We start from the raw sequence: 17,543 nt of genomic DNA, 5'->3' as shown, positions 1-17,543 counted from the left end.
CCAGTATGGTCCCCCCTCACCATGCCCTCACCCTGCTTGGCCACATCGTTGCCCTCCTGGATGTTTTGCATGAAAGCGGGGAAAGGGGCACAGGGAAGGGCTCCGGGGGACTCCCCGCCCTGATGCCCAGATGTGCCCCCCAAAACTGTCAGAACTGAATCAGTGGGGCTGGTTGTTCGCATGTTCCCCCCTGAACTGCCCCGGACTCCCGTTTTGGGCACAGCCTTCTCCCCATTGGCATGGCTGAACCTCTCCGAGCATCCCACGATGCCCCCGCCCCGTGCCCAGCAGCCTCGACTCAGGGTGGCAGGGGGAGGACTTGGGGAGCCGTGGGAGGGCTTTTCCCCTTGTCCCCGGACAGCTTTTATCGGACCGAGTTTTAAACTGTGAACTGCTGCCTCGGGGGCTGGTGGAGGGAAGGTGTGGGGGGGCCGGGGGTGACCCGCGGTGCTGGGGGGGTTTCTATTTTTTTGTACGTGTGTGGGGTCGGCACGGGGAGGCTGCGGGGCCGGGATGGGCATGGACCCCCGGGCTGGGGGCCACCAGCGACAGCATCCCCTAAGTCAGTACCGTGGTGGGGGTATCGGCCAGGCCGGGGCCCCCTCGAGTGTGCCGTGGGCAACGTGGGGTGGAGAGAGGGCAGAGGAGGCGAGACCGAGGTCTCTGTCTCCGACTCACTCACCCCAGCAGGGAACTAAGTGCCTACACGAAGGGCGACCAGCGCCCCGGGCCAACCGGGGATGGCACCCCCGCTCGGGGCCTCACCCCGGGGCCATGTCGGGGGTCCAGGCACGCCGTTTCGGGGGGAGGAAAACCAGTTTTTGCCAACGCTTGCGCCCCTCTTCCCGCATGGCACGTGTTCTCGTGGGGCCACTTGCCCGCTGCATGCTGCTCCTCGCCCACCCTGCCCATGGCCCCCCGCGCCCGCTCCGCTCCCACGCACCCTCCCGCATCAGCCTCCGCCTGGCACGGCACCCCTTGTCCCTCTCCGCCGGAGGCTGCCCGGTGCGGGGCTGGCTGCCCTCTCCCTGCATGGCCAAGTTGTGAGAGGGGGAGGTCTATGTGTGCGGGCCAGCAGACCTGATGCCACGCCGATGGGCTCCCTGCCACCCCCACCACCCCCCTCCTTTTCAGGGACAGCAGATGCTCCCCTCGGCGCCGGGATGGGCTGGGGGGGTACGGGAGTGCCTGCGGAGTAGGGGGAGCTTTGCTCTGCATGTGTGCGTGTGTGTGCGTGTGCGTGTGTGTGTGTGTGTTCACACCTGGGAGCGGCTGTGCATGTGCACACGTGTGCTGACCCCACACCCCGCGGGGTACCCACAGCCCCGCACACCCCGCTCCATCCCGCCAGGTCTCCAATAAATCCATCGTGAGAGTGCTGCACCGGGCAACTCTTCTTGTGGGTGCGGGAGGGGGCAGCGGGGGGTGACGGGCGGCCAGTGGCAGTGACGTGTCCCCTGCCGGGGCCCTGAGTGCTGCCGGTGAGGCCTCGGCCCTTATCTAGCATTCCTGGCGCCGGGTGCCTAATTATGGGCATCTGGCAGTGGCAGCAGCCGGCCCCCTCCCCACGGCCGGGCCCGCGGGGGGCACAGGCGGCAGGAGCCATGGCCGGCACGTACCGCAGCGGGGCCTACGGCCAAGGGCAGGCTGAGCCCCACTTCGAGGGTGAGCGGCGGCACAATCCCTTCGGGACACGGGCACACGAGGCCTTCGGGTACCCAGGTACTGGGGGTGTGGGGGTGGGGGGGCCTCCCCGGCAATGGTTCTGCTTGCACACAGCACGGGACCCCCAGCTGCTCCCGGGTGCCCTCTGGACTGGCTTCTTGTCCTCCTGCCAAGTCCCTTTGTGCCTCCCCATCCCGCTGAGGTCAACGATACCCTCAGTGTCCCCAGATCTACTGTGCCCCCACCTCTTTCCTCCTCAGACCCTTCTGAGCCTCCCAGTATCCGCAGCCCTCCCCTGCCACATCCTTTCCCATCCCTGAGACCTTCCTGGCTGCCCTTGTTCTCAGCCTCGCTATGCCCCAAACCCCTCGATGCCCCTCATAGCACCCCACTTTCCTGTACACCCCTAGAGCTCACCAGTGCTCTCCCAAAACTCCTCCCTCAGACTTTCCTGATCATCTTCTGTGTCCCCTGCCTGCTGTCCCCAGGTACCCTCAGACAACCCAACAGTGCTTCCTGCTACCCCTAGACACCCACCCCCGACTGCCCAGTATCTCCCATACCCCTGGGACCTCCAGGTCCTCCTGCAACCTCCCAGCACTCCCAACACCCCCAAACCCCCAGTGCCACCACAGCACCACTCCCTCCACCCAGTCACCAGCTTCTTGCACCCCACCATGCCCCTGCTCCTGGGTGTCCTGCCCCCATGCCTGGCAGCCCACTGATGCCCACAGGATCCCCGAGTGCCGTGTACCCCTGCAGCCTGGGCACCTGGGTGCGTGCCCAAGGTGACACCTACCAGGTGGTGGCTGATGTCAGCCAGTTTGACCCCCCCGACATCGTGGTGACCACCTCCAACTGCCACGTCGCCATCCAGGCTGAGAAGGTGAGAGTCGTGGGGGTGCAGCATTCCCACCCCCTGGCTGTGGAGCGATGGGGGTCTGCCCCATGGCACCCCCTCCATGGGGGGAGGGGAGCACTGGAAATGGCCCCTGTTGGCACTATGGTAACTGGGAATTACACCTGAGTCACCAGGGAACTGGGACATGACCTGTTGAGCTCCCAGCTGGAGCTGAAGTGACTGGGAGCTGCTCCATCACTAGCACCAGGGTAACTGGGAATGTGTTGTGGAATGCCATGCCATGCCATGCCATGCCATGCCAGTTCCCACTGCCTTGGTGCTTCCCCATAGGTGGCAGAGGATGGCACTGTCTGCGACACTTTCACCCACAAGTACAAGCTGCCTGAGGACACAGACCCGCTGTCAGTGAGCTGTGCCCTCACCAAGACTGGCATGCTGGTGATCACGGCCCAGCGCCGTGCCAGCACCCGCCCCGGTGAGCCCCTGCATCCGCTGTACCGCAGCGAGGCCACGCTGTGAGTGGCTTCTTGCCCAAAGTGATGCCAATCCTGGCACTGTGGCGGGGCTTGGCCAGTGCCCACTGGCTGTGCCCCCTCCCCACCTCCAGCTCCTCAGTGCTCTGGCTCCATTTATAAAGTCCTTTAATTAAATTAATATAAAAATCTCTGTATTTACACAGAAGGGGTGCACAGCAGAGAGGCGACAGGACATCCCCCTTCCCAGCCATGAGGTGCTGAGGAAGGGGACAGTGCCCACTTGGGTCTCTGTGGGCACCCTGACCTGATGCCCCTGTGATACCCATTCGTGGGTGGAGGGTGAGGCCAGTGGCCGTGTCAGGGGGCACCGGGATCTGGCGGGGTGCAGAGGTAGCAAAGTGGGAAGCCCCAAGAGCCGGCAGGGAGGTGGGAGGCACAGGAGCAGGCAGCAGCACTGGATTGAGGGTGCCCACCCCGATGCCAAGCCCTGCAGCGCGCGGGGACGGGGACGCCCCGCCTCGCCAGGCGCCCTCACGGAGACACCTTGGGGGTGTCGTCGGGGTCGTTGCCCGCGGGACTGGCCTCGCGGGGCATGGAGTGGTGCTGGTGGCGGTCCCAGAGCTGGTGCAGGGCTGTGGTGTCGGGCTCGCCTGCGCTTGTCGTGCTGTCGCGGAAGCTGGCAAGCGGTGGGCGCACCTTCACCCCCTTGGCCGTCAGCGAGCCCTCGATGGCCTTGCGCAGCTGCGGGCACCCCGAATGCATGGGCAGGCAGCTCCGCGTGCCCATGTGCCCCATGCTCCTCAAAGCCCACCCTCCCGCTCACCTCCTTGAGGGACACCATGCCCACCAGGCGCCCAATGCTGGTGACGTACGCGTGGTCCAGGCCCAGCAGCGAGAAGATGGTGTGGGTCTGCGGGACGAGGGGGCTGAGCTGGGGGACGGGGGTGGGGTGGGGACAGGGGGCCGATGGCACACGGGCGCACCTTGTGCAGTGAGGTGTGTTCCACCAGCTGGAAGGGTGCGGGGTCGATCTTGGCACTACTGAAGTCCACCGGCTCCTCCAGCTGCTGCTCCTCCCACTCCAGGATCTGAGCCAGGGGGGTGTCATGGGGCAGGGTGAGGGGGTGCAGCCCTCCCATCCCAGGGTGCTGGCGATCCCGTCGGGATCTCCTGCGTCCCCATGGGCGGGGGGGGTGCTGCCCGCCCCTGATCACTCCCTCACCTCTGCTGGGGTCATCCTGTTCCCCAGATCCATCTCCTCCTGAGGAAAACGCAGCTGTGAGTGGGCGGCGGGTGATGGGCAGTGCACAAAGGTGTGAGTAGGCAGAGGGTGATGGGCAGTGCGCAGGGGTGTGAGCAGGTGATGGGCAGTGCGCGGGGTGTGAGTGGGTGACAAGCAGCGGGTGAGGGGCAGCGGGCGATGGGCAGTGCGCAGGGCTGTGAGCGGGGGCAGGCAGTGGGTAGTGCGCAGGGTGTGAGTGGTTGACAGGCAGCGGGTGACGGGCAGTGCGCAGGGTGTGAGTGGTTGACAGGCAGCGGGTGACGGGCAGTGCGCAGGGTATGAGTGGTTGACAGGCAGTGGGTGGAGGGCAGTGCACCGGCTGTGAGCAGGTGATGGGCAACGGGCAGTGCACACAGTGTGAGCAGGTGATGGGCAGCGGGTGGTGGGCAGTGCACAGGCTGTGAGTAGGTGACAGGCAGTGGGTGGCAGGCAGTGAGCAGGCTGTGAGCAGGTGATGGGCAGCGGGCAGTGCGCAGGGTGTGAGTGGTTGACAGGCAGCGGGTAGTGGTCAGTGCACCAGCTGTGAGCAGGTGATGGGCAGTGGGCTGTGCACAGGCTGTGAGCAGGTGATGGGCAGCGGGTAGTGGGCAGTGCACCAGCTGTGAGCAGGTGATGGGCAGCGGGCTGTGCACAGGCTGTGAGCAGGTGATGGGCAGTGGGTGGCAGGCAGTGCACAGGCTGTGAGCAGGTGATGGGCAGCAGGCTGTGCGCAGGCTGTGAGCAGGTGATGGGCAGCGGGCTGTGCGCAGGCTGTGAGCAGGTGATGGGCAGTGGGTGGCAGGCAGTGCACAGGCTGTGAGCAGGTGATGGGCAGCGGGCTGTGCGCAGGCTGTGAGCAGGTGATGGGCAGCGGGCTGTGCGCAGGCTGTGAGCAGGTGATGGGCAGCAGGCTGTGCGCAGGCAGCGGGGTGCCACGGGGTGCAGGCAGCACATGGGCTGGGTGCGCATGGGGCAAGGTGATTGGTTGAAAGGAAGTAGGTCACATAATGATTGGCCAAAGTGAGAGAAGCCAGGCTTGTGGTTGGTGCAGAGCATGCACGCTGCGCTGTGATTGGATGGGCAAGGCCGGGCAGATCCCGCGGCTGTGATGGGCGGGAGAGTGGGATCACGCTGTGATTCGCCGGGAAGGCTGGGGTTGGGCGGACGCACACCGTGATTGGCTGAGCAGAATCGGGGCAGCCTGAGATTGGCTGCACACGCAGGCTAAAGATGATTGGCCAAGCAGAATCTCGCCAGGCCCTTGATTGGTTCAGAGAATCCATGCTGGGCTCCAATTGGCTAAGAGGAGCTGTGCCCAGCCTGGGATTGGCTGCAGCTTACCGCGATGGAAATGCGGACACGCTTGGCATTGTGAGAGGCCGAGCCCGGCGCCTGGCACGGCGGGAGAACGGCGTTAGGGCGCGGGCACGGGCAGCGCGGGCGGGTGTGGGTGGGCAGGAACAAGCACGGGGGGCACGGGCAGGCAGGGGTGGGAAAGGATGGAAAGGGTTGGGCAGAGATGGGACAAGAACGGGCAGGGAAGGGGTGGGCAGGGATGGGCAAGGGTCTGGCACAGAGGGGAAAGGATGGAAAGGGATGTGGAGGGACGGGCAGGGATGGGAAGGAGTGGGCAGGAAGGGACAGGGATGGTGAACGGGATGGGATAGAGATGGGCAGCGGTGGGCAGGGCAGGGGTGGGAGGAGGTGGTCAGAGACGGGCAGGAGTGGCTGGGAAGGTGCAGGGATGGGCAGGTGTAGGGAGGGATGGGCAGGGGATCAGTGAGGGGAAAGAGTGGCAGAGGGCAGAGGGGCCTGGGGAGCACCGGCACTCACCTCGGTGGGCTCCGCGGCGTTGGCACAGAACAGGCTCTTGAGGGCGATGGTGGTGTGGTCGGTGGTGCCAGCTGTGGGCAGGCAGCGTTGTGAACGGAGAGGGGGGCAGCGGGGCTGGGGATCCGGGCACACACTCACCTGGGGGGCTGTCAGCCGGGCTGCTGGGCATCCGCTTCAGCGCTGGCTTGAGGGGCTTGCGGAGGGCATGGCGGGCAGCGGGTGTTGAGGAGGCCTCCGTGCTGATCTGTGGGGAACGGGGCTCATGAGGGGGCGGTGAGGGGAGGCTGCACAGGCCGGGCACCCCCCAGGGCAGCTGTCCCCTCACCTGGAAGCGGATGGCGGCGTCAGAGAGCCGGTGCCCATCCTCAGGCGTTGCTTTGTGCCGCAGGGCCTGGAGCCGGCGCCGGGCGCTGAGCTGGTGGCTGAGCAGGGCCCCAACCTGCGCCCGCTCGATGGAGCCCAGCAGGATCATGGACTCTGCCGGCGGCAGCAAGCGCCCGCGTTGGCTCCCACACCGGCCCCCACTGCCCACCCCTCACCGTGCCCCCGGGCAGCCCCCTGCCTGCCACTCACCGCTCGATTCCACCAGTGGCAGGCTCTTCAGCTTGGTGCCCTGCAGCACCCGCTGCAGCTCGCGGTACTTGCAGTTGAGGGTGATGTAGCGGATGTCCCGCACCATGATGTCCTCCACACGCACGTTGTATTTCCTGCCCGGGGCAGGGAGCGGTGCCCTCAGAGCGATGCCACCCACCCCCTCCCCTTCTCTGCCTGGGGCCGGGGCTGCACACTCACTCGTGGTGGCCCCAGCCCAGCTCAGGGAGGTAGGGCAGCTTCTTGATGCGGATAATGCTGTCATAGAGGGAGGGCTGGAGGCTCTGGGCCACGGCGTTGGCCAGGATGACGGCAATCATGACGGGCAGGATGTGCGAGATCTGCCCCGTCAGCTCGAAGACGATGACGGCCGTGGACACCGTGTGGGTGACGGCACCCGACAGCGCAGCCGCCCCTGCGGGAGACACAGCCCTCGGGTGCTGGGTGCCCGTCCCTGGGGCATCCCCCACACCCCAGCCCTTGGCACCTCCTGGGACACCCCCCCCATGGCAATGTCACCCCCAGTCCCTGGAGACATCGTCCCCTCAGCCCTGGGGAACCCACTAGAGCACTTCCAAGCGATGCCCCCCGCAGTGCCCCCAGTGCCCCCAGTGCTTACCCACCACGGCGTAGCCCCCTGGCACGATGCGGTAGGTGTTGCTGTCGGTGTGGATGCCGTCAGGGAACCAGGCTGCCATGCTCTCACCCACCAGCCGCCCAAAGGCTGCCCCTGTGCACAGAAAGGGGCTGCCGGCGGGCATAGGGGCTCTCCCAGCTCCCAACTCGCCTCCCCAACTGCTCCCTCACATCCTCTCTCCTGCAGCAGTGCTGCTGGGGAAAGGGACACCTGGGGACACCACCAAGCTCCTCCCGCCACCACGGAGCTTGGGCTCTCACCAATGACGAAGACTGGCATGAAGGCTCCACAGGGCACTGGGATGGTAGTGGCCAGGGCTGACATCCAGAACTGTGTGGGGGATGCAGACACACATTAGTTGTCTCCTGCAGCCCAGCTCTGCCTCCTGCCCCACAGGCAGCTGCCAGGGAGCAGCATGTGGGCTCTGCACCATGCCACGGGGCAGCCTCACTCCTCCCAGGGGCATGTAGCCAGCACCTCCTTGGTGGCACCTGGGAGCAGCCAGGCAGCACGTCACTGGTGGCGCTTGGTGACACCTGGCCAGCACTTCCATGGTGGCACCTTGGATCCCAGCCAAGATCTCTTTGATGGCATGTTGACAGCACCCAGCCAACACCTTGGTGGCCCCTGGGAGCAGCCAGCCAGTGCCACCTTGCTGGCAACCTCCCTGGTGGCAGCCAGGAGCCCCTCTCCAGAGCATTCCAGCGGCACCCCAGCGCTGGTAGGGGTGGGAGACACTTACCTTCATGAGGATGAACACAACAAGGGTGACAAAGATGTTGGAGCGAGGGTGTCGCCAGGCCTCCAGGATGCCCAAGTACTCGAACTCGTCGCTGAGCCCCTGCGTGGCCCACGTCTGGTTGTCGAAGAGTGTCACCAGGGTGTCCTTCTGTGTGAGCTGGCAATGGGGCAGGGGTCAGGCGGGGCTGGTGCTGACCCCAGGGTAGGGAGCGGTGTGCCAGCCTACGGCAGGTACCTGGCCAGCCATGAACTGTCCGAAGCCAGGTGGGAAGGTCAGTGTGGAGATGAACAGGGTCACCAGGGCAGGGAAGAGCAGGCGTCTGGCAGGGTGACATGGGCCGGAGGTGACACTGCTGCAGCCCCCGCACCACCGCCCCCATGCCAGAGACCCCTGGGCACCTACTTCTTCATGAGGAAGCGGTTGATAGTCTTCTGGCGACGCATGAACTGCACGATCTTGCGGTTGAGGTAGACGAAGAGAGCACCTCCAAAGCCACTGGCGATCCTGGAGAGACCCACGTGTCATGCTGCTCCCAGCGTCATGCCACCGCCACTATCACTGCCACTGCCACTGCCTCCACTGCCACCACTGCCACTACCACCACTGCCATCACAGCCGCCCCCATCCCCTCAGCATGGCCACTGGTGCTGGGGGGGCCGTGGGCCGGGGCGCCGGCACTCACCCGATGACGGCGAAGGCGGGCAGCTCCTGCAGGTCGAAGGGGAAGTCGACACGGAAGCGGGTTTTGAACAGCGCCGTGATGGTCTCTGCGGGACGGGGAGGGGGTCAGTGGGGCAGGGCCAGGGCACCCCTGTGCCCCCCAGCCCACCACAGGCACCTTCGTCCTTGTTCCAGACGGCAAGGACACGGAAGATGAAGGCGCTGAAGGTGGCGGCAAAGAAGCCGCGCCAGTAGTTGCGGACGGCGAAGAAGGTGGAGGTGACCTCGATGCTGAAGAGGACGCCTGGCACCGGGGACAAGCACAAGAGGGAGGCGGCGAAACCCAGGCGGGCCCTGGCGTGCCGCCCACCCCAAGCCCACAGCCTGGATGGCCCCACAATCACACTATGGGGTGGTGAAAGGGGCTCCCTGGCAAAGCGGGCGGCTGGTGTCGCCATCCGCACGGAGCAGCACGAGCGAGAGGGCAGCGCGGGGATATGAGTAGAAATGTGGCGGATGGACAAGGATGGAGGGACAGACAGACAGGACAGAGTGGCAGGCAGAGGGCAAGGAAAGAGTTAGACATGTCACCAACCTACGGGCAGGGCTCAGCGGGGCTGGAGCAGGGGCTCCCTGGAGCGCAGGGCAGCAGGGGAGAGGACGAGAGCAGATGTTACACCTCTGGGACGATGGTGCCCACTCCTCCCTTCCCCCTCCCTGCCAAGCAGCACTACCCTCTCCCATGCCAGCCGTCCTGGGGTCCTGCTCGCTTTGCCTCACTGGCTGGAGCCCTGTGCCCAGGCAGGGGGTGCGTGGGAGTGCAGGGGCCCAGGCTGACCCTACCTCCGATGGGAGCAGCAAAGCAGCAGCCCACACCGACCGCGCAGGCGGCCGCCAACATCTCGATGTTCCTGGCCTCATTCTGCAGGCAAGTCAGCTGTGAGTGGGCACCGCTCCTCCCATGCTGGGCATTGCCAAGCCTGCTGGGGGGCACAGGCAGTGCCCCCGTGGAACCAGCCCACCCTGCTCACCTTGTAGATGCCCCCAAAGAGGGAGAGGAAGCGGCAGAGCAGGGCAGCACACATGCTGGCGATGTGGACAAAGGGACCCTGCAGGAACAGCCAGAGGGCTGAAAAAAGTGCCCCTTAGAGCCCCCTGCCTGCCCTGGCCTGGGAAATGGCCTCACCTCTTTGCCCAGAGGCATGCCGCTGCCCAGGGCACATGTCAGCCCGATCACCTTGGCCACGAAGGTCTTGAAGGTGAGGTATTCCTTGAGCACAACACCGCGCAGGATGGTCTTCATCTCGGGGGATCCCTGAGCCTGGCAACCACAGGGACAGTGCTGACACACAGCCGTGGAGGAGACATTGAGGACCTCCTGCCCCATAGTTTTGGGGGGGATCCTTGGTGCTCTGCAACACCCCACTGCCATAGGCAGACCCCAGAGACATCTCTGCCCCCAGTACAGACAGCAGGAAGAGCCCCAGAGCCATGTAGGGACAGCTGAACTTGTAGCCCTGTGGGGAGACCAATTCTGCAGCCAATCACAGCCCCTCTGAAGACCATTCTGTAGCCCTTAGAGGAACCTCAGCCCCACAGCTCAGGAGGACACCCACCCCACAGACCCTTTGAAGCCCATGTCCCTTGGAGGAACCCTAGGACCCCCAACCTTCCAGCCCAGGAGGTCATCCAACACATAGCTTGCAGGAGATCCTCTGAAGACCAGTCTGTAGCCCTTGGAAGATCTCCAAGACCCTCAACCCCATAACCCGGGAGGACACCCAGACAGTCCCATCCCACAGCCCTGGGGAGAGGACACCCCGTTTAGGTGCAGGCAGCCCCCTTGGTGCCCTACCCACAGCCTGGGGGGCGAGGATCTGGGTGAATCCAGCCGAGAAAGTGATGAGCACGGTGGGGTAGGTGACCCAGGCCAGGTACTGCAGCAGCACGTTGCTGTCCAGGCCCCCATACATCCACTTCTGGGCTGTGGGCACAGGCAGCCAGGTGAGTCATAGGTGGCAGGGGGCATGGCACAGCTACCTCGTGCCCCACCATGACCGCAGCATCCCACCAGTGCCCATTCACCTTGGAGGCAGGTGGCGATGGCAAAGTCCATGGCCCAGCTGACCAGAGCCATGACCAGTCCCAGGAGGATGAGGAAGACCCAGTCCTCGCCCACTTTTGAGATGAGGAAGCGCCGGCATTGCAAGGCACAGACTGCGGGCACAAGCACAGGCTCAGGGGCACAGGGACACAGGCGGCAGATGCACTGGGCAGTATGGGGGGCAGAACAGCAGGCGCCGGCTCACACGGTGCTGCCAGGCAGGTGCCTTCTGCCAGCACGGCCCCCCTGGCATGGCCCCAGGCACAGGAGCTGGAGGCCCTCGCTCCCTGCGGCAGCATCCAGCTATTTTGGGCCATTGTGTCCCCGCTGCCCAGCGGGCAGGTGCCATTGTCCTCAGCACCGGTGTCCCATGACAGCCAGAGAAACCCTACCCGCTGTCACTGTGCAGGGTGGGCAGTCGTGCCCAGACCAAGTGCCGCTGTGGGGCCGTGCCCACCGCAGTGCCCCCTCTGCCCCATGTCCCCATCCCTGGTGCCCCTTACCACGGCAAGGGGCACAGCGGCCCTGGGTGTACTCCAGCAGCTCGGAGGGGCGGCGGGGGCGGGGAGTGTCCCCCTCCTCCTGCCCCTGCTGCAGCCGCAGCCGGGCTGCCTCGTCCTTGGCAAAGGTGCCCAAGTCCTGCGTGTAGCGGCCATACATCTGCGGGACAAGGAGTGGGGGGGATGTCACAGGGGGTGGGCACTCCTCCAGCTCAGGAGAGGAAATCGAGGCAAAGGGAGCAGTGGGCACGTGACGTGGTCTCCCAGCACTGGGATGAGGACAGGTGGCCATGGCATCCCCAGGGGAAGGGGCAGTGGTGACTGGGGCCCCCGGCTGCCAGCCCGGATATGGGAAGGAGCCAGGCTGATAAGGAGTGCTGGGATCGATGGCACCACCAGTATCAGGGCCCTGCCCTGCCCAGGCATCGGGCTGGGCTGGCAGAGGGTGGAGAAGGGCCAGTGGCCGTGGGAGCACAGCCAGGCTGGCCAGGAGTCTGAGGGCTGGTATTAGGGTGTGGTACCGCCCCTTGGCAGCAAGAAAAGCAGAGCTGGGGTACCCTCTGGAGGTAGCCTGGGCCGGCCACATGTGGCATGAGCTGGCCAGTCTCAGCCACACAGGAGGGAAGCAGGGGGCAGGGCATACCCCTGGTCCCAGGGGAGAGGAGGGCACAAGAAGGGGGTTTGGGGAGCAAGCAAGAGGCAATCCATGTAAGGGACATGCCCTCCTCCTTGGGTGCCTCCTGCCTGGTCGTGGCACGTGGCTCGACCCTGGCAGAGGGGTGGCCCTGGCAGTGCCCCCCATGCCGGCCAGGAGCTCTTTGTGCCCGTCCTCCCCGCTGAGCCGGGGGCATTTGTCCCGCGCTGGCGGGCACTGCCAAGGACTCAGTTGCTTGGTTTCCGCCTCGTTCCCTCCAGCACGACTTGAATGCCAAGCGACAGAGGTTGGCTCGGCACAAAGGGAGGCTTCAGGGCCGCGGGGGCCCTGCCAGGCTCCCACGTCGGGGCGACGTGAGCACCATGCCGATGGCGTGCCCACCCGCCGGGCTGTGCCAGTACAGCGCGTGGCCGCCCCGCCGGGGCACAGTCGCCCTCCTCCCCGGCACGCCTCGTGCCGGCGCCCGGCGAAGGGGCAACGCCACGGGTGGGCATCGCGCTTGGCACGCGGGCGGCCCGGCCCCGGCTGCCGGCCGCGGTGCCCACCGCGCTCGCCTGGGCCCCGTTCACAACCCCTGGCCCGCTGGCACGTGCCAGCTCCCCGTGGGGACGGCGCGAAGGTGTGTTTCTCACGGGGCATCGCTCCTGCCCAGGTCTCTTTGGCAGGGAGCAGAAAGCAGCCAGAGCGGCGCCGGGTGGATTCTCTGCTGTCTAATACCTAGGTTGTGCTCGGCAGCGGGAAGGAGGGTGGGAAGGCAGGCGCAGGGTGGGGGGGGGGGGGGGGGGACGGACGACATTCATTCCATCGCTGACCCCCTCCTGGCACAGATTTCTCCCCGAACTCCTGCTGAGCTGGGGCTCAGCGGCTCGTTTCGGGCCGGAGGTGCCGGCACGGCCGCCCTGGGGGGCCGCATCCTGCCCGGCTGCCGGTGGAGGGTCCCAGCCCCGCACGGGTCGGCGCTCAAAGGCTCCCCCGGGAAGAGATCGTTTCCTTTGGAAGATGAATAGGCACCCTGAGGAGTCCTGTCCCTCTGCCAAGTGTTTGCCTGCCCCAGCCCCACTGCTGCCCCACGTCTGGCCGCGGCCGGGACAGGGGCACCCCCAGGCTGAGTGCCCCCCGAAATGGCTCCGTGCCCACCTCCTGGGGCTCAGCCTTCAGGATGCTGGGGCACCTGGTGCAATGACCAGCCCTCAGGGACCCATCCCGGTTGGGAGGAGGAAGGATTTTGCTCCCCTTTGCTCTCCATTTGCAGCCAACCCACTTGCAACAACGGAGATGCGAGCGAGGGCACCGTGCCATCCTGCTGCCCCCCCGTGCCACCTCTCTGCCCCGAGCCATGGCCCCGCAGACCCCAGGGGTGCCCGAGCCCTGGCAGCCTCTGCTCCTGCAGCCCCGGGCAGGGCTGTGGGGCCGCGGAGACGGCCACGGGTGGGCTCTGTCCTTCCTCCTCCTCCTCCTCCTCCTCCTCCTCCTCCTCCCGCGCGAGTTATTTTTCCACAAAGGCCTTTTGAAACACAAACAGCCCCGGGACTCCGGCCTCCGCCGCGAAGCAGCTGAACAATCACAGTGCCGGGCGCGCAGGGAGCGGGCACGGGGCCGGGGGGGCTGGCGGGGGGCACGCGGGGACACGGGCATCGGCCAGAGCTGCCGCGTCGGACCCGGGCTCCTGCATGAGGGCAGCGGCCGTGCCGCAGCCCCCGGCAGTGCCTGTCTGTGGTGCCCGCCGTGCCCGGGGGATGCTGTGCCCGGGGCGGGCGCTGGCATCTGTCATGGCCGTGTCCCCGTGCCACCCTGTCCCATAGCACCGAGCTTGCCTGGTAGCGGTGCCCACCTCTGCACGGCCGATGCCAGCCGACTTCCCCCCCCACACACCACGATCCCGAGGAGGACATTTAAACGTGGGGGGAGCTGGGGGGTCCCGCAGGCTGGCAGCGGGCAGGCGGGGCCGGGAGGTGTCACGCTGCCCGTCTTAGCCGGGCTCTAATCGCCCTGAGCGGCTCCACAGTGAACAAGGGCAGTTTGTCAAACTTAATCCCTCCTTCTCGTGGGGCCCTTTGCTCCCTGCCATGGCAGCCTGGCATGCGGGGGGCAGTGGGGCTGCCATGCAGTCCGGCATCCTTGGCACAGCAAGGGGTTCTCACGGGCACCTGCCCTGCGTGGGGTCCCCTGGGAGGAACACGGTGGCCTGGGGAGACCTTTGGGGCTGGGGCTGTGCCAGCCTCCCGCAGCCCCATGGCCATGGCACCTCAGGGCTGCTGAAATACGACACACAGTTTGGGGACAGGGCTGTTCGGGCACAGCCTTGCAGCCTGACTGCGATGCCTCGGCTGTGGGCATGGGCAGCAAGAGCTGTCCCTAGGGCTGTCCGTCTCAGACCAGCCTATGCCAGGCTCTGGCAGGATCCTGACCCTCCAAGCAGGTGCTGACAGGAGCTGGTGGTGGCTCAGATGCACCGGGAAGGGCTGGGCACCCCTCCTGCCTGGCATGTGCCCAGGCAGCTCCCAAAAGCCAAGTGTGAGGCTGTGGGACAGGAGCTCATACCCAGCCTCACCCACGAGCCCCAGGGGATTTCACAAGCCTCACCAAAGCCTAGAGGCCATGGGGATGGGCAGCTTGGGGCTCCCAGGGCACAGGTGCCACCCTGCCCTGAGGAAAGGAGGGCAAAGTCTGCCGGTACCACGCAAGGCTGCCCTGATGCCAGCCCAGCATGACTCTCCGCTCCTGTGCTGGCCACAGGTTCCTCCGCCCTGCTGTGCCTGGCTGGGCTGGCCTCTCTGCCACCGGCCAGCATGTGCCACCATGTGCCACCACGGGCACAGCACTGAGGGGCAGACTGGGTCTGGGGGAAGGGGCAGCTCACATCAGACGCTGCCGTGCAGCCCTGCTTGTGCCCCTGGCTGCTCCCCAGCTCAGCCCTGCCAAGGAGAGCACCACGGGGCCAATAAGACCGTGGGGATGCTGGCAGAGACAGGGCTCCCATGGCCGGCAAGTGCCCTGCAGCCACCCAGCAGTGATAGGGAAAGGGCAGCATAGGGTGGGCACTGAGGGACACCCCCAGACAAGGGCTTTAGGTGCTTGGAAAGCTGGTGTCGAGGGTGCTCGGCACAGCAGTGCCCTGATGCTGCCCCATGCCCATGTGTCGGATGGGCAAGCCTCAGCAGGGCTGGCCCTGCTCACAGCAACTGGCTCTGGCTCTCAGCAAACACGGGCAGTCGTGGGCATGGGCACCCTGCAGTGGCTCAGCCCCCACCGCCTGGCCCACCCACCAGCCCTGCCTGTCTGTATGCCTTTGCCAGGGCAAAGTACCGCTTTGCTGAGCTGTCCTGGGCACCATCCCAGGTGCAGGCCGTGGAGAGGCACCTTTGCCCAGGATGTCAGAGGGCTGGGGGCAGCGGAGGGCACATGGCAGCGGTGAGGCTGTCACAGAGGGGACAGAGTGGTAAACAGGGCTAAGGTTGCAGGTGGGGGAGATACGCTATCTTGGAGGCAGAGGGCTGTGGGCACAGTACACGGAGTGAAGGGTGCCTGGGCAGTGCCTTTGAGGTGGGCATCACCTGCCCAATGGTGAGGGGTCATTTTAGAGGGGTGAGAGGGAATGGGGTGTGTGCAAAAGTCCTGTCCTGGGGAGGGGGGCTCAACTGGGCTCCTCCATTACTGTAGGGGGCTATGGGGTGTCACTCCTGCCCCCCCTGCAGTGCCCTGCTCAGCCACAGCCTGGAAATGGCACCCCAAACCAGGTACCCCAAATCGGGTGCCTCAAACCGCATACCCCAAACAGGGCACGTCAAACCAGGCACGGGGGAGCTCAGCAGCACTAATCACCGTGAATGGGGTCAGCACCTCCAAACCGCTCACACCCACCAGGTAATTCGCCGCGCCAGGTGCCCCTCGGGTGCCCGATGCCCCCCGGGTGTCTGGTGCCCGGAGCCCCCCCGTTGCCGGCCGCACTCACCAGAGTTTGCTCATACTGCAGCGCCCGTTGCGCCTCGCTGTCGGAGGCCATGGTGCTCCTGCTGGTGCCGGTGCCGGTGCCCGCGGCGGCGGCGGCTCCTCCCGGGCCGTGCGGGGCGGGCCCGGGGCAGTGCCCGGAGGGAGGGACCGGCCGCGCTCCGCCTCCGCCCGCAGCGCCCGGCACCGGCAGCCAGCTCCCGGCGGCGGGCAGGGGCTGGGGGGCCGGCGCGGGACGGGATGGGCCCTTCCACCCCTGGGCTGTGCCCATAGCTGAGCATGGGTGCAGGGGGGTGTGTGGGGCTGGTAAAAGCGGGCGGGGGGTGCCCGCGGATACAGCTCCCCGTGGGAGACATTGCTCCTTCTTCCCACGCAGAAGGGGCTGGTGTGGGGCTGGCACTGCCACTGGGCCCTGTGCCCACGGGGTTTCTCCCCGGCGGGATGTGGGCAGAGGGGATCGTGCTGGGAGCAGCCAGCCCCCAGGCTCATGGCCATGCCTGGCTAGGGGGCAGATTTGTGGGAGCACAGTGCCCGAAGGCTTGCCATTGAGGGCACAGGGGGACCCTTAGATGCCCACAGGTGGCAGGGTCCCCAGCGCTGAGGGGGGGTCCCCTAAAGCTGGTGGGGAGCACATCCTTACCGTGGTGTTGCTCAGCGTCCCAGGCCCGCCAGCCCCAGGGAAGGGAGGTGGGCTCCACTCTTCGCTGCCAAAGGCGCTGGGCAGCAGGGGCTCAGCCCTCTCCAGAGGGGTACACGGGCAGAACTTGGCACCGGCAATCCTCGGGCAAGGCGCTCCGGCATGGCAGGCTGGCTGCTGGCACCTCTGCTCGCTGCCGCCACAGGCAGCTGGGGCAAATGGCAGGGGCAAACTCGCCCTCCTCTCTGGGGCACAGCGTGGCACTTGTGTGGCAAGAACTGGGTGCAGGGAGAGAGGGAGCCGTGGCACTGCTGTGCTGGCACTGAGGGACTGGGAATGGGCTAGTTCTCACCGCCTGGGTGCCACCCTCTGCTTTGACGTTGGCACCCCCAAGGGTGGGTAATGATGGCCAGGCTGGGGGCTGGGATATGCCCTGCGCCAGCTGGGGAAGGTTCATCGCCGGACACGAACCGGTTTGTGGCAGGGAGGAGGTAAAATGGGCTGCCCGCTCATTGTGTCCCTGGGCACGGAGCTCCCTCCTCACTCGTCAGCTCCTGGCACTGCCCCATGGCAGCCAGCGTGTTCATCCGGAGGGGCAGTCCCGTGCCAGGACACACGCTCTGCCCGCTGCCACCCGTGTGCCCAACTGCAGGCCACCAGCACACTGCAAGACCACTGTGGGTGCTGTCACCCAAGTGGCACGGGCACCCACAGAGGCATGGGCATGCATGGGGCAGGACAGGCGGCTCAGCACCTAGGGTTCTGTGCCAGTCTGACATGACCCAGCACCATCCCTCTCTTGCTCTACCACTACCCTAGTGTCACCTCTAGTGCAGTCCCAGTGCAGGTGGACACTGTCCCACTATGGCAGTGGTGTGCCAGGATGCTTCCATGCTCTCCCAGTAGAGTCCACTGTCACTTCCCTTACAGCTCTCGCACCACTCCGGTATAGCCCAGTATAGCTCTGGTGCT

At 66.1% G+C, this 17,543-nt stretch overlaps 2 protein-coding genes across 2 annotated transcripts; one reads left to right on the top strand and one right to left on the bottom strand.

Annotated features, from left to right (window-relative positions):
* The first annotated feature begins 1,602 nt into the window (after positions 1-1,602).
* Positions 1,603-3,098, top strand: LOC104553678 (heat shock protein beta-7-like). The gene is made up of 3 exons (XM_062006210.1): positions 1,603-1,722; positions 2,400-2,551; positions 2,858-3,098. Exons 1-3 carry the CDS (start codon positions 1,605-1,607, stop codon positions 3,044-3,046), a joined length of 459 nt encoding a protein of 152 aa, XP_061862194.1. The 5' UTR covers positions 1,603-1,604; the 3' UTR covers positions 3,047-3,098.
* A 436-nt stretch (positions 3,099-3,534) lies between these two features.
* CLCN2 (chloride voltage-gated channel 2) lies at positions 3,535-17,158 on the bottom strand. The gene is given in 28 exon segments (XM_062006019.1): positions 3,535-3,744; positions 3,827-3,913; positions 3,987-4,091; positions 4,226-4,264; positions 5,606-5,656; positions 6,098-6,168; positions 6,236-6,341; positions 6,423-6,574; positions 6,671-6,804; positions 6,890-7,103; positions 7,308-7,418; positions 7,586-7,655; positions 8,068-8,223; positions 8,302-8,386; positions 8,470-8,571; positions 8,750-8,834; positions 8,906-9,031; positions 9,571-9,649; positions 9,759-9,836; positions 9,914-10,042; positions 10,578-10,711; positions 10,813-10,944; positions 11,335-11,491; positions 15,939-16,002; positions 16,004-16,074; positions 16,076-16,207; positions 16,575-16,780; positions 17,116-17,158. Coding segments are annotated over 28 exon segments (3,129 nt in total).
* Positions 17,159-17,543: the final 385 nt, after the last annotated feature.

The sequence above is a fragment of the Colius striatus genome, chromosome 12 (assembly GCF_028858725.1).
Source record: "Colius striatus isolate bColStr4 chromosome 12, bColStr4.1.hap1, whole genome shotgun sequence".
Taxonomy (NCBI): domain Eukaryota; kingdom Metazoa; phylum Chordata; class Aves; order Coliiformes; family Coliidae; genus Colius; species Colius striatus.
This window is presented reverse-complemented; position numbering and strand designations above follow the sequence as displayed.

What these genes read in the sequence shown, in the direction of transcription:
- LOC104553678 (XM_062006210.1), top strand. Translation starts at nt 1,605, where the DNA reads ATGGCCGGCACGTACCGCAGCGGGGCCTACGGCCAAGGGCAGGCTGAG. An exon ending in CGAGGCCTTCGGGTACCCAG is followed by an intron (nt 1,723 to 2,399) that starts GTACTGGGGGTG and finishes TGATGCCCACAG; the next exon opens with GATCCCCGAGTGCCGTGTAC. An exon ending in TCGCCATCCAGGCTGAGAAG is followed by an intron (nt 2,552 to 2,857) that starts GTGAGAGTCGTG and finishes GCTTCCCCATAG; the next exon opens with GTGGCAGAGGATGGCACTGT.